Here is a 15,344-nt window from a genome sequence, read left to right on the forward strand (position 1 = left end):
CATATCATCCGTTCATTACTGATATGGCTCAGATCAAGATTTCGGCGCAGTGGCAAGACCATAATTGCCTTTTCCCGCATAATATCTACACGGCGCTGTTGGAGTACAGACCCGATCACGCCGACTTACAAGTTCTTTTCAGCGACGGATGCTTGGTATTGCACTCGCCTCACTGCAACGGTTGCATTAGCCTGCAAGTGGTAGGGCAACGGCAAGTCAGGCCATCAGGTAAAAAGATGGGTTTGCGGGGAACGCATCGTCAAGTGATCTTTTTGGGACACCACAAGATACGACGAACCGTCTAACACCCTCCCCTTTACCACAGATAGCCTCTGCACTTGGCAGTTCCACAGAGACATTTGGTCATCTCCGATATCTTTGACGGGTCATGCGCGTCGCTCTCCAGCCCTGTCAGTCCGTTGACATAGTCGAATGTCAACTCCGTCCCTTTGGGGATATCCTTGATGGCGAACAGGGCAAGGTCGTGGATATGCTTATCGGCGTGGTCGCCCACCCGAGCAAAGATGGCCATATTGGGATCGCAGCTGTGATTGATGAACCTAGTAGGCCCACTCATATACTCGCCGTCGACCTCCAACGGCTGCCCGGCCAGTAGGGGATCTAGAGAATCCGGGTCGGAAAACTTATCGAGGGCGAATAAATAAACGTCCTTCCGTCTGGCAATAGTCGACTCTGCTCGTCGCCGGTCGGCCTCCTCGCTAGTAATGATTTCGCCCAAGTACCGGTCCACGAATTGCCCCCTCTTGATATTAACGGGGCACTTGACGCCCCAACCCCTATCTTTGGTCCTAAAGATCTGTAGCGGCACAGTCCGGCCGCGTTCTACCACTCGGTTTGGGCAGTCCTTGGAACAGGCGCAACCCTCATGACACTCGTAGATGGGCTCCTGGGATTGCAAGACTCTATCTCGCAACAGTCCCTTTTTCGCTCCCTGAGAGTAGTAGGCAAATCGCTTCTTCCGGGTATAGGGATCGGCTTCCTCGTCGCTATCTGGCGCCATTTCGTCGAGACACTGACATGTTGAGTACATGCACTCCTCGTCGCTGGCGCAGGAGCAGCCTACACGGAAAGACTGGTCGGCCACAGGAACGTTTTTGCCTATCACCGAGTGGTCGATAAAACGGAAGTTTGGGTTGAGGAAGGCATCGTCTTCGTGGTTGACGATGGAGATGGGGAGCTGAGTATGGGTGGCGAAGGATCGGATCTGACACCAGTGACAGTTTCTTGTCTCTTCTGGGTTGGCCTGGTTTATCAAAGACAAGTCAGCACGAATTCAAGCTGGCCTCGAGTTTTGTTGGATGTGGGATGCAGTTGGACGACGGGACTTACATCTGGCTTCCCGTGGTTGAAGAAGTGAGGACGGAAAGCTCTCTCCATCTTGGCTTTGACCTGTACAGGAGATGTCTATTTCCAAGTTCGAAGTGGAAGTGAATCCAAGGTGCCGCTCTGGGTGGTTTTGGAATTCTGGTCGCGGTCCTGGAAGCTGTCGGTACGCGTCTTTGGAAGTGAGACGCGAATTCCCGTGAATGAAGACAAGAGAAGGCAGGGGTCAAGCTTCGCCGGCTGAGCACCGTTGCCGGGAGTGCGGGGAGCGGCTGTAGGGGCTACAGTGGCAGCTGCCGCTGTGGATTAGGGCACGCGCACCTGAGACCCACCTGCAAGGAAACCGTTACGGCAAGCCCAGAGTGCCAATGGAATCAACCTCCTTTCAACACCAAAAATGGTAAAGACACCAGATGATCTTGCTCTGAGCGGATCGTGACCGGCTGGAAGGGTAAACCTGAACAGCTTTCGACCCTTTGGTATGGAAACCAGGAGACGAGAAGGATCAGCCTCACAAGACGCGTGTAGAAAGAAGCGAGACGGCAGTGGAAGATGGGAGGGTTGAAAACTTGACTCAATCTCGTCGAGGAAGAAGACATCAGCAGTCAGCAAAGGGGCGGCAACTGGGAGCAAGACGCCTTGAGACCTTCGACTTTACTATTTGAATCTTCGACTTCTCATCCCATCTTTTTCGTCCAAATATCTACCTTATGCGCTTGTCGAGTTCCACACCTTCACAACAGCCCCCGCCGCAACTCCAGCTGGGCTCGACTGCAGCGCAAGCCGGATGACATTCAACGCCTGGCTGCCCAAGAAAACAGGCGCTTTAAGTCTCTGAGCCTCCTCAACAGCCGCAAAGAGACCATCTGCAACCTCCTGGAGACTCGTCTTGCTCTCGGCAGCAGTCCATCCCTGCCTCGCCGTGCCCTCCCGGAAAGCCTTGATGATACTGGGGCCATACTTGTTCAGCATCCGACTTCCTCCCGCCGCGTTGATACACAGGTCAAACACCTGGTCGAGGTCCAGTCCAACCTTATCCGCGAAAGCCAGGGCCTCCGCCGCCGAGCAAAGCAATATCCCCTTCAACAGTCCGATCACCAGCGCTAGCTTCTCCTCGTCACTTCCAGCGGTCCCTTGAACCGGTCCAACCTTGCCCTTGCCTTCGGCATACAGCCTTACCAGCCCGCTGTCGTCGTCCGCCCCGTATCCCCTTCCTACGGCTGAGAAATACACTTGCTCGGCCACGCTCGTCATCAGCGTGGGGAACCCGCTCCTCCTGGCCTCGGCCGTGATGATGCTCGTATCCTTGACAATGATCACCGTCGCACTCGCAATGGGCTGATAGCCTGTCAACATCCTCGGCGTCCGGTGCTCAAACATCCAGTTCCACGCATTCGAGTTGAGAACGGCCTCGTTCGTCTTTGCTAGGTCCAGTCCCAGATGAGTGGCAAACCCCATGGCCTCGCTCGCCGCGAGAATCTGCACAGCCGCAAGCACTTGGTGCACCATCTTCATGTTGCTGCCGGCGCCGATGCCGCCCTGGACGATGTACAGCTTGGCTGGGTCCGCAAGCTCTTCCAGAAGCGGCTTGGACTTGCCAAGGGCTTCTTCGGAGGGCACTCCCGCCATGATGGAAAGGGTGCCGTCGGCGGCGCGGGCGGCACCGCCGGAGACAGGGCAGTCGATCAGATGAATGTCCGGACGGCCAATGGCGGAGAGCTGCTTGGCAAGAGATTGGACATAGTCACAGGGGACGGTGGAGCAGAGGAGGAGGACAGCTCCTTGGGGCAGAGTTGGAGCGGCGGCGTCTGGCCCGTCGATGAGCACAGATTGGGCTTGTTGCGCAGTGGCTACCATGCAGACGCAGAGCGGCTTGTCGGCCACGGCCGAGGCCGGGGTGGAGGCCGTGAGACCGCCGGCGGCCGAGAACTTCTCGAGGGTTGGGGGCCAGACATCAAAGCCGGTTACGGGGTAGCCTTGCTTGATGAGATGAGTGGCCATGCCGAAGCCCATGGCCCCGAGGCCGATGAAGGCCACCGGTTGTTTTGTGTCCGACATGATGTCTTGAGTTTGATTCGGTCAGTGGGCGCGACTCCCAGTAAGTGAGCAGTGATGAGTGAGTGTTGAGTCGCTTTCAGGTAGGGAAGAGTCACTGTGGAAGCGTAAGGCCTGGTCGATGTGTCCTGTAAAGGTGAGTATGGTAAGCTCGTCGTCCAAGCAACGGTCACTCCCTTGCGGAGATTCGATTCCCCATACTTGAGGGAAAGCCGACCTTCCCCCACGGCGAGACCGTCATTTCGTTTTCTTGCAAGACGAACAAGGCCGTTTCCGGATGAACAGCAACATGGCATGACCCACCGGTCTTACACCGAGACCTGGCTACATAAGCCGCTCCTCCTCCTCACCCCCGCCCCCGCCTAAATTGTCAAAGGGTTGGGCCACGAGGTGATCTTCATAACCAGATGACTTTTGTCAGATTCAAGGGTGGTTTTAGCCATACCATATGGAGGTTAGCGCTCCAGCCACCTGATATTGCCTAATTTCTGGGCATATCTAGGTTACCCGAGCACCCCCTATACTTTCTGGGCGAATTAGATACATACTTTTCAATTAATCAATTTTGTATTGTTATATTTGATAATTAATAGTCTGATTTGCGTATTCATGATTAATGCTACAATTATTGATTATAAGCAATATCCTTACGAAATTAATAACGTTAGTTATATCTCTATTAAAAGAATTTACCGATAAGGTTATTATAATTATCCTCAATACCCCTTCCGATTGGCCCAACTAATATAAAGTTCTTCAGAGATTCGCTAGTAATAATTAAGATTTTAATAATTAGTTACTTAAGAGAGGACTTATAATCTAAAGGGTTTTACCCCCCAAGCCGGAAGATTTCTTCTTTACTAAGTAAATAAAGGACCGCCTTGTAGTAGTAAAGAAAGAATTCGTTAAATTCAATAGAAGAATCTGGGTTAAGAAGGTCGTAATTATTATTATAGCTACTAATACGAATAGTATTATTATTAAAGCTACTATAGTTATTTAATTTTAAAAAGAAGCTGCCGCCGGCGCTAACGAAGATAATAAGGAAAGAAATTTAGGAAAAGAAAATGAAAAAAAGGAAAAGGAGGATAATAAATACTATACCGAGTAGGATATTAGGGAAGATATAGTTATTAACTCTTCTACTAACCTAATAAGTACTGGGAAAGTAGTATATAATTAAATTAATAATATATATAACGTTCGCTATAAATATTAGAAAGATTTTAACGACGCTAATACTTAGATTCGTAACTAAATAAATACCTATATCATTATTTACTACACCAATACTTTATTTGAATAGAATAAATCTACCCGCGATTAACTTAGAGAAATTAAGAATTAAATTAATTATCGATTTATTAATTAAATTGCTAAAATTCGTCGAAACTATTAAATTTTTATTAAAGAAATTATAAAAAAGCAACCTAAGGACTTCGAAAAGTAATTATCCGATAAGGAAATCCTTATTACAAACGGGAAAAGATTCGTAATTAATAAAGTAGTTTCCTTTACTTTATAATTTACCGACTTTATCGATATAGTCCGTAAATATAAGCCTATCTAAGCTAACAACTCCTAGAAATTCGATAACAAATTCGAAGAAATATCCTTAAAATATAAGGACGTATCCGCTAATTTTAAAAGGGTTAATATATTAAAACGTATTATACTATTAATTAATTCTAAGAAAATTATAGTTCGTAGCGTTTAGGGTATTAACCGTTTTAGTTCGCAAAAGTTCGTATTTAATAAAGAAAACACTTTTAATTTTAATTATAAAAAGAAGCGGAAGGTAAACACAAAGAAGAGACGTAGCGTAGATAAAAACGCAAAAGATTTTCTACGGCCGAAAAAGAAAGGAAGTATTATGCCGCTTTATAAAATTTACGAATAAAGCTCTTATTTAATAACGCGCTATTAGTATTTAATATTTAAAATTAGGAATAATGCTAAATAAAAGCTAAGCGGCCCTACTTAGAAGTTTATTAATAAGAATTTCGTAAGGTATCCCGAAATTAGTAAAGAAAAGGAAAAAAATTAGGAATTAAATATAGGACCGTTTTATTGCCTCTACGTAGATTACTACCTTAAAAAATTAAAGGAAATAAAAAATTAATATTTACAATTCAATATTTCTTATTAAATAAAATACTTTTAATAAGAGTAGCGGTAAGGATAATATTTACTTATTTAAAAACTTTATAATCTTCGATTCCGGGGTTTCTATTTATATCTTTAATAAAATTAATCGTTTCTCTTCGTTTCGAATGGCGTCCTTAAAAAACTATATCTAAACTAATAAATTTTAAATACTTATTAAGGGTTTTAGAATTATTAACGTAAAAATATAGGGAAAAATGAAAATTCTAAAATTATAATTAAAAGAGGTAACCTTCTACCTTGATTTTACTATAAATTTTATATTATTACACCTATTTCGAAAGTAAAATCTTTATTAGGATTATAAACCCCCTAACAATTACCTCGTCGGTTAAATGGTTTACTCTTTTATTTCCTTTAAAAAATCTATTACTAAATAATCTTTAAATATTTACTCCTCTCTTTCAACCGCGCCGCCTTCTTTATTTATCGAAATTGCTTTAATTCCTTCACTGGCCGTCACGCATACAAAATGCCTACTAAACTCTAGTATAAGCGATTTAATTACTACGGTCTTCAAATCCTCGAATACTTTTATAATATCGAAGGCACTAAATTTAAAGGGCCCACTATTTATTAATATAACGCGTACAATATTTTAAAAATTAAACGATAAATTAAATAAAAATTACGAAATAGGGGGTTTAACCCAGGAGAACGTTTCGCCATTAATTTCCTTAAATATAAAATAGAGAAAGGTAACCTCAAATATATTATATTTATTATTTATCGATAGATTAAATTCATTTGAAATATTTATATAGCGAATTAAATAATTAAAACCATAGCTAAAAGACTCTTTTCAATTAGCGATACAATTAATTACTAATATAATATTAAAATCAAATATATTAAATATAATCATAAATTTAATAATTAATACGTTAGGGACAAGCTAATTATACGCTTTATTATTTTCGAACCCTCAATACCTAACATTCAAATTCAAAACGGCGGTACTAAACGCTTAGGGGGTATAATTAAAAAAAAGGCACGTATAATAATAAATAGTACTAAATTCCTTTATAACTTCTAACCTTAAATTATTTTAACTTCAATCTACCTTATTAACCAATTACTTAAGTATGTTTATAATTAGAAATTACTATACGAATAATTTTATATTTTCGTAGCCTACTATAAAAGGGTATAAACCGAAGCTTATACGCCTAACTTTAATTGTTTACGTATCTACAATTATAAAATATACCCAATAATAAGCACCGTATAGAAAAAAGAATAATGGCGTAAGAAACTTCAATTAAAAGCTTAGATTAAATTTCTTATTAGCTATATTACCTCTTTTATTTACTAAATTTGGAACCCGTAAATTAATTATATCGTTTATACCCGTAATATACTCTTGAATGAAAATTTAATTTATTTAAAGAATTTTAATAATTTAAAGAAGGATTAAGGCTAATTAGTAACGAAATTACCGATTTATTCAACCGAATTAATTAATCTCCTTAACTATCTATACAATATTTCAAACCCTTCAACGCGACTTAAAATATAGAAAATAACGGTTTTACCCCTCTCCTACCATTAATCTTCGATAATAAATTTAAAAAAAATAATAACGAAACTATTTCAAAATTAATAAAACTCACCGCTTAAAGCAAAATATTTATCGACTTTATACTTAATTACCTTACCTCGCCAAATATATTACCAATTACTTTTACTACCAGCCTTATAATAAATTTACTTAAGCTTATCTCTTTCTTAATATTCGAATTATAAGAAGCTACGTTTAACGTCAAGAGATTTATTTAATTAATTAGGTAATGGTAGGGCAAAATAACTACGAAGGTAGAAATTAAGCGCCTAATTTCTAAGGGTAGTAAATTAAACTCTATTAAACATTAAAATTTCCTTCTAATCCTAAAGATTTACCGCGATTTCGAATATTATAATATAAATAGTTTTTTCAAATAAATAGAAGAAATATATTTCGATAAATATAAAAAAAATATTATAAATTAAAATTAATAAAAACGTTCCCCGCACTAAAAGTCTGCAACTCCTCAACTATGTATAAATATATATATATAAATTTAATAAATATAGTCGGTTATTACAAATAAAAGTTCGCTTCGTAATTAAAGGAAATGAATAATATAATTATAGTAAGGAAATATATACCTCTACTGTCATGAGGCTAGAGCCTAGGGGTTAAGCTTGGCTGTTGCCAAGCTGTATCCTGCAGCCTGCCGGCCTGATAAGCCGATAAGCTGCGATGCGAGCCTTCTGGTTGGCTAGACCCACATAACTGCTTAGCCTGTGCGGTCTTAGTATTAGTTGTATAAAACCTTCTTTCGATTACACCCTTTTAATGTAGTCTTTCCTCTCTTTCTTTTCTTATTAAATATAGTATTTTAACCTTATACGACTATTCGCTATATTTTATTCTTATAAACCCATTATATTATATTTAATCCTCTTTTTAAATATTCTATACCTCGCTTATACGCCTGAAGAGTTTTCTTCTCATTATTTTAATCTTTCGCAATACCCTTTCCGTATTATTCTTATCTTCTTTAGTAATACCGTTACTCTTGTTCCTTAGTAGTAACTTTTCGCTATCGCTCTTATCCCTTAGTAATAATACTCCTCCCTGTACATTTTTCGTGCCTATATTATTACTCTTTCGCTGGTATACTAGGAAAACCTCGCGCTTGCTTCGTTCGATCTTATTCGCTCGTTTACAATTAATCCTAATTATAATTACTACTCGGACCCCCATCCCTTTTAATAATAATACTAATTCTCTCCCTAAAATCCCTACGTAAATAGACTTGCTACCTATAATATAAATTGTCCGCCTACCTTTTCGTATACGATTTTAAATAGTAATACTTTCTTTTAGCCTTTGCTTTTACTAAGTAGGCCCGGTTAGAAACGCCGACGATCTCTCAATATTAGCGTTACTAAAAAAAACTTTATTTAAATAAGAAAATAAAGGAGAAGAGAGGATAATAATAGTAATAGCCTTAATCCGAAGAATAATATTAGTTTCGTAGAAATAAAATTAATCTATTTCGATCCGGTAGAAGTTTAAACGGTTATAATAGCGATAGTTAAAGAGAGGAGTTCTCAAATTAAGCAATTATTTCATTAATAAATAGGAAGCCCTATACCTTCTGGGCGAGTTAGACACACACTCTTCAATTAACCAACTGCACTGTCACATCTGACAACTTTTCCCTTCTCTATGACTCTGACAGGAAGGAAATTAGCACTGTGAGGTAGTTCCCCCTTAGGGAAAATGTCCGCAAACGGTAGCTAGGTAGACTCAAACTAGTCCCTGGATAGACTAAACCCACTTTTATCGCTGAGTAAGCCCAGCCGCCCAACCAGCTGCCTAGCCTAGCTTAGCCCAGCCTAATATACTGTGCAATTGAGGCTATATAATCGATGCCCACGCATCGCTAAATCTACGTCGTCGTTGTTATTTTTTACGTAAAGGTATTCAGAGCTAGTAATTTAATTAATTGTCTACTATTAAAGGTATTAATACTATAATTAGTAGTAATACTATTATCTTCTATATTAGCCCTATTGCTATATATATTATACTTGCTATAATTACTGCCTAAAATGTACGTACTTATCCTAATTTTGATACCCGCTATATAAATACTGCTTAGAGTACTAGAGAGCCCCTATATATTCCTATGAATATATTAGAGGTATTAGAAGCGGTACTATAAAGATTAGAGTTCGATTATATTACCTTATTAGTATAACCTATCTTTATAAATTATTTTACTATTAATTAGAAGGGGGAAGGAAATTCTAGTTAGTTGGGACTAGGGTATTAGTATTAATTATTTAACGGGCGCTAGTATTCTATAATTAAATTAATTAGAGCCGCTATGAATTAGTAGATAATTATAAGACGGTTATATTTAATTACTTGGCAACTAGTATTAAATTTAGGGACAAAGAGATAGGGAGGGCGCTACAGTTTTCTATAAGGGAATTGGAGAATAAAAAGGCGAGGGTAAGGGAATTAGAATCGATTGCGGGAATATTAGAAAAAGTGTTAACGTTAATGTAAATCGTATTATAACTTTTATAATAGTATTATTCATATCCTTTTTCATAATTTAACTTATTTATTATTAAATCCTTCTTTTAGCCTGAAATTGTTTTTAGCAGGCTAGTACCTTCCCTCTTCTTTAGGTATTTCGCTATATTGCCTGGCGGGGCGGCTCGTTATGAGAGAGTATACGGTGATTATTATATTAGTTGCGGTTAATAAGTACGGTAGTAGTAGGTACGGTAGTAATAGGTTGAATAAAGCTTTAATTACTTTCGAAATTATATAGTTCAAGAACTTCCGAATTTAAAACGTTTCGTTCCGATATTCTACGTATATAATTAGTAAAGTTTAAATCGGGTATAATTATTTATCGTCGGTAGCTAAATAAAATAATAAGGTCTTAAATTATATATATACGCCGCTTAGTTTCGGTTAATCTAATATTATTATTTAATTTTAATTATTAATATATATCTATATTCTTTATAGTTAATACTAATAGTGGGACTATTTATAATAGTTTTAATATAAAGTATTTATAGGGCAAACTATATTAGGTTATAAATACTTTCTTATATTTAGCATTTAAATCTTAATGAGGGTCTCTTAATTAATTATTATAAGTATAGTAGTACTAGTACTATATAAGTTTAAAGGTATAGCGCTACCTATATACAAAAAAAAAGAAGAAATTAATTAACCGGACTTCTAATTGCATTTATAAGGGTAATAATAAAAAGTTAGTATTTTTACATACTTTTAATACTAAATTATTAAATATTCCCACCCTTTTATGTTTATATAAATACGATTGCTTCGCTATAATATATTGTAATTTAAATACCTCTCTTTGAAAGTAGCAAGTAGAACGTATATATTCGTATAGTTAATTTAAAGAGGAGAAACGGTTCTTAAGGAAGCGTTTAATAACTCTATATATAAATTCGATTCTATTAATTATCCTAATACTAAAGTTCCTATATTTTAACATGGTATAATTCCTAGATTCGTTAATCTAAGGGAAGTAGTATTTATAAAAGTAGGTTAAGAAAGTTAAAAAATATTAGTGAAAAAAATATATAATATATTGTAAAGAGGAAGGGAGTTAAAGATAATGGTTATTCAATATATACGAATCTATCGTTTAAACTTATGTACTATTAAATACTATACCTACTTAAAGTAATTATTATTATTAATATAAATTACTTATTTTGAAGTAGCTTGGAAGCCTTCGTATATATTTAAATAGAATTAACGAGTAAGGTTGAAGGCAAGTATATTACGATTACGTAGAATAACGACTTTAATTACTCATTTTTTAATTACCTAACAAATTCCTTACTTATTATTAAATTATTAAATAAAGTAGTTAATAGTAGCGGTATCGTTAGCTTTTTTTAAGTTGTCCTCTTTTAAGTTATTATTAATATATTCGTCTTCTTCGTTAATATTATTATCGCTAGCCTTATTATCGTTAGCCGCCGCGGAGCTTCAGTATAATAGGAAATTAGGATTATAATTATTTAAATCCCGAATAATTAGTAGGAGGTTTAATAGGTTAGTACTAGGGGTAGGATCATTACTACTATTACTGCTATTAAGGGAAGGCTATACTTATTTATTCTTAATATAGTAGTTTACGTTCTTTATAATATACTATATACACAGTTGGCATAGCACGTCTAGGTAGGTAGTAATAGCGGCTTTTTTAAACCTTTTATTAAAGTCAGTAATAAGTATTGCGGGGTTCGGAATCTCGTAATCCTCTTGGAGCTTCTTTAAATAGTTAAACTACTATTCAAAGTCTTTTTACCTTTTCCCGTTCGAAAGACCGAAAGTAATATTAAAATTATAATTAAATACATCGATACTAATAATATCGAGGAAAGGAAGGTTAAAGTAGTTAATTAATAGAGAAAAAAAAGGGGTCAATTAATTAGACCCTATAAAAGCGGTTAAGTTAGAAAATAATTAAATTAAAGAGTACTTGAATTAATAAGGGTAATAATACTTTATATATATTATTAATTAGTAAAATATAGGGGTTCTTCTTCTACATTTCTATATATTAGTTGAAAATCCAAAACATTCGCGCTATTTTCTATTCGTTAGGAAAGAGCGGGTTGTAATTGATAAAATATTCGATACTATATACGTTCTTATACTACTTTAAAAAGTCGAAGAGCATCTTCGTCAAAGAATAAGGACTATATTTTATACGGCGAATACGCTTCTAAATATTTAAAACCTCCTAGGCAGTAATAGGGACTCAAAGACTACGCAATTCTAATATTAAATTATTACCGTTAACGTATTAAATAGAAATAACGTTTTGTACTTTAATTTTAAAATCTAAAGTACCGTTTAAATAATAAACAATTTAATAAAACTTTATTCTAGCAATACTAAATAACCTTTTGATAATAATATTAATAGTCTCTTTATAATAGCGACGGATCTATTATCAATAAATAATATTATTAGCAAGGTTAGCAATATCAACGTCGTAATTATAGCTATTATTAATCTCTTTAGTAAACTACTAATTACCTTACCTTTTCCTCAATACGACCTTTGCTTAATAAAAACAATCGAATCAACGTAAAGTAGTATTTCGAATTCCTTACCCGGTATTACTCTTATAAACGCGACTATATATATAATAGTAATTATCATAGGGCTAGAGCCTAGGGGTTAAGCTTGGCTAATACCAAGCCGTATCCTACATTATCGATAGGGAGCTTGCCTTATCGATAGGGAGCTTGCTTTATCAATAAGGATGCGAGCCTTCTAGTGGGCTAGACCCGCATAACTGCCTGGCCTGTACGCTCTAAGCGACCTATACAAAACCTTCTTTTAACTATACCCTTCTAGTGCAATCTTCCTTTTCCTCTTTATTAAATATAGCATTTTAACCTTACACGACTGCTCGCTGTGCAATACTCTTGCAGACCGGTTATAATAGTTAATACGTATAATGAACTATTCTTCTCCCCTCTTCTTACTCTTCGTATTACCGTATAATTAAATTATAAAACTTTATTATACAGCGTATTCTTATAAAGTATTGAACGCAACGACTTGATTATTGTAACCTAACGAAATAAATAGCAGTCTCGCTCGTCGTCGAATTAGCAAAAGTAAAGGCGAAAAAAAAGGAATTCGTTATTTAATAATAGCGCGCTCGTTAAGGGACTATAGTAACCACGTTCTTACTTGCTCTTCGCGGGGATAGCGGATTAATAGCGATTAAATTTCGGTAATAAGGGTCGTACTCCTATTGGGAATAACTATTCGAAATGGACTTTTCGGATTTAAGGGCATTTTACTAGCGATTCTAATTAAATCCCGTTAGCGCTAATTATTTTGGTCGGCTAGGCTAGAAGTCTAATTTACTAAACGAATACGCAATGTACGGAGGGTAGGCGGGCGGTATATTAATAAATACTACGAGGTTGAGGATACTATACTAAATAATAATAAAGACGAGGGATAATCGCTATAAACGGTTACTCAATCCCAAGGTAAGATCTCGCGATAACTTTATTCAATTATATAAGACTAACTATCGCTAATAGACAGCGCGACAGTAGCGGCGGTTAGGCAACAATATACACGTTGCATACAGTATACTGGGCTGGGCTGGGCTGGGCTGAGCGGCTGGCTGGACGGCTGGGCTTACTTAGCGATAAAAGTAGGTTTAGTCTATCCAGGGACCAGTTTGAGTCTACCCAGCTACCGATTTCGGAAAATGTCCCGCTAGGTACGTACTGCGTCACCATTAGGCTAAAAGAGATGCATAACATCCAAACTCGATCGGGGTCAAGTCGGGGTTTCGGCTTGGCAATCTGGGGTAAAGTTGGGGGTAAAGTTGGGGGTCATGTCATCTATGGACATTTGCCCGCCTCGGTTTGCCCAATCCGGAGACTTGTCGATGACATCCTCCAACTTGGCAACACTTTGGAGGATAAACTATTCCCGATACTCGGCTACTGGCTAATCACGGCTCTTGTAAGTACTGCCTATTTTTGTAGTCGATCATTCTTGTGAGGGTAGGTGAGGCGACTTTCGTCAGTGACAGAAGCACCTTCCAAAGCATAACCAGACAAACCACAGCAACTTGGTCTACTCTACCAACCAGTTTCGAATTGTTTTCACTTACCACTCCTGCCTCTCTGTTTTTCCTCGTGAACACCATACCAAAATCAACACCAAGAAACAACAGCAACAATGGGCCGCCCACCCCTCTCCGAGAACCGGACCATGTCCATCCTCAACAAAGCCAAAGCTGGCGGCTACGCCGTGCCCGGCATGTGCTGCTACAACATCGAATCCATCATCGCGACCGTCAAGGCCGCCGAGGCCGCCAAATCTCCAGCCATGGTCCTCCTCTTTCCCTGGGCCATCCAGTACGCGGGCGACTCGCTCGTGAAAGCCGCCGCCGACGCCGCCCACAGCGCCAGCGTGCCCGTGTCGCTGCACCTGGACCACGCGCAGACGCCCGAGCTGGTGCGCCGCGCCGCCGACATCCCCGACGGCTTCGACAGCATCATGTGCGACATGAGCCACTACGAAAAAGAGGAAAACCTCAAGCTCACGGCCGAGCTGGTGCAGTACTGCCACGAGCGCGGCATCGCCGCGGAGGCGGAGCCCGGGCGCATCGAGGGCGGCGAGGACGGCGTGGCGGAGACGGCGGATTTGGAAGGGCTCTTGACGACCCCCGAGGAGGCTGAGGAGTTTGTCAATACGGGCATTGATATGTTGGCTCCGGCGTTTGGAAACGTGCATGGCGAGTATGGCCCTAGGGGCATCCAGTTGGAGTATGACCGTCTGCAGGCTATCAATGACCGGGTGGGTGAGAGGGTTAGGCTGGTGTTGCATGGTGCGGATCCGTTTGATGAGGAGATCTTTAGGAAGTGCATGGCTGGTGGTGTGACGAAGGTCAACATCAACAAGGGGATGAACAATCACTATGCGAGGGTTCAGGATGAGATGAAGGGGAAGCCGTTGACGAGCGTGATTGAGGCCGGGACCAAGGCGATGCAGGTGGCTATTGAGCAGTATATGCACTGGTTGGGAAGTGCTGGGAAGGCTTAACGGTGCTTGTAGATACTTACATGTTAGATGAAGCCGGAGCCAGGCTGCGTAAGCTTCGTGTCAATCCTGCACGCTCCATTGAAGACCAGTGATATCCCATCATCCCTAAAACCTCTCCTCAACAACAAAGGGTTAGGGTTGTACCTGCGCTCCAAACCCCTGAATGCCCTCAACCTTTCATCCCATTCTCCTCCAACTCACACCTGCACCTGCCTTCTGTCCGATAACCCTCCAACCCGCAGCCCGAGGCACATAAGTCACTTTTCTCGACCTGCTTCCAACAAGCCGGGCGGTTCGGAGCGTTGGTCAAATGGCGCAGCGGTTAACCGTTCACCACCCCAAAACTCCAAAGTCTCATAATTGTAAAAAGAGACTGAACCGTGAATGAACACCCACCTACCAACGTCAGCTCATAGTTATAAAAAAAGGGCGTCCCATAATTATAAAAAACGGGATTTAACAACGACGATCATGCGACATCGACAACGATAAAATAAAAAGGGGTACTAAGGTGGTAAACGGTCTACCGCACCGGACCGGCTGGCTTGTTATTTTTTTCTTCTTTTTGTCACTTTCCGCTCCATCATTTGAGGTTGACAAGTTCAGAATTGTGCTCGCATTTTCGTGC

The 15,344-nt window shown here is 39.3% G+C and overlaps 2 protein-coding genes across 2 annotated transcripts; one reads left to right on the top strand and one right to left on the bottom strand.

The window, feature by feature from the left end:
• Positions 1 to 316: 316 nt before the first annotated feature.
• B0H65DRAFT_435005 (SET domain-containing protein) lies at positions 317 to 3,402 on the bottom strand (the record flags this gene model as incomplete). Its single annotated transcript, XM_062825172.1, has 4 exons — positions 317 to 1,264; positions 1,351 to 1,410; positions 1,755 to 1,854; positions 2,075 to 3,402. 4 exons carry the CDS (start codon positions 3,400 to 3,402, stop codon positions 317 to 319), a joined length of 2,436 nt encoding a protein of 811 aa, XP_062677333.1.
• A 10,152-nt stretch (positions 3,403 to 13,554) lies between these two features.
• B0H65DRAFT_477097 (ketose-bisphosphate aldolase) lies at positions 13,555 to 14,804 on the top strand. Its single transcript, XM_062827409.1, has one exon. The coding sequence runs from the start codon at positions 13,850 to 13,852 to the stop codon at positions 14,714 to 14,716; it is 867 nt and encodes a 288-aa protein (XP_062677334.1). The 5' UTR covers positions 13,555 to 13,849; the 3' UTR covers positions 14,717 to 14,804.
• Positions 14,805 to 15,344: the final 540 nt, after the last annotated feature.

The sequence above is a fragment of the Neurospora tetraspora genome (genome assembly GCF_033439725.1).
Source record: "Neurospora tetraspora strain CBS 560.94 chromosome Unknown B0H65scaffold_8, whole genome shotgun sequence".
In the NCBI taxonomy this organism is placed as follows: Eukaryota; Fungi; Ascomycota; class Sordariomycetes; order Sordariales; family Sordariaceae; genus Neurospora; species Neurospora tetraspora.

Coding starts and splice junctions, on each gene's coding strand:
- B0H65DRAFT_477097 (XM_062827409.1), top strand. CDS start 13,850: ATGGGCCGCCCACCCCTCTCCGAGAACCGGACCATGTCCATCCTCAAC.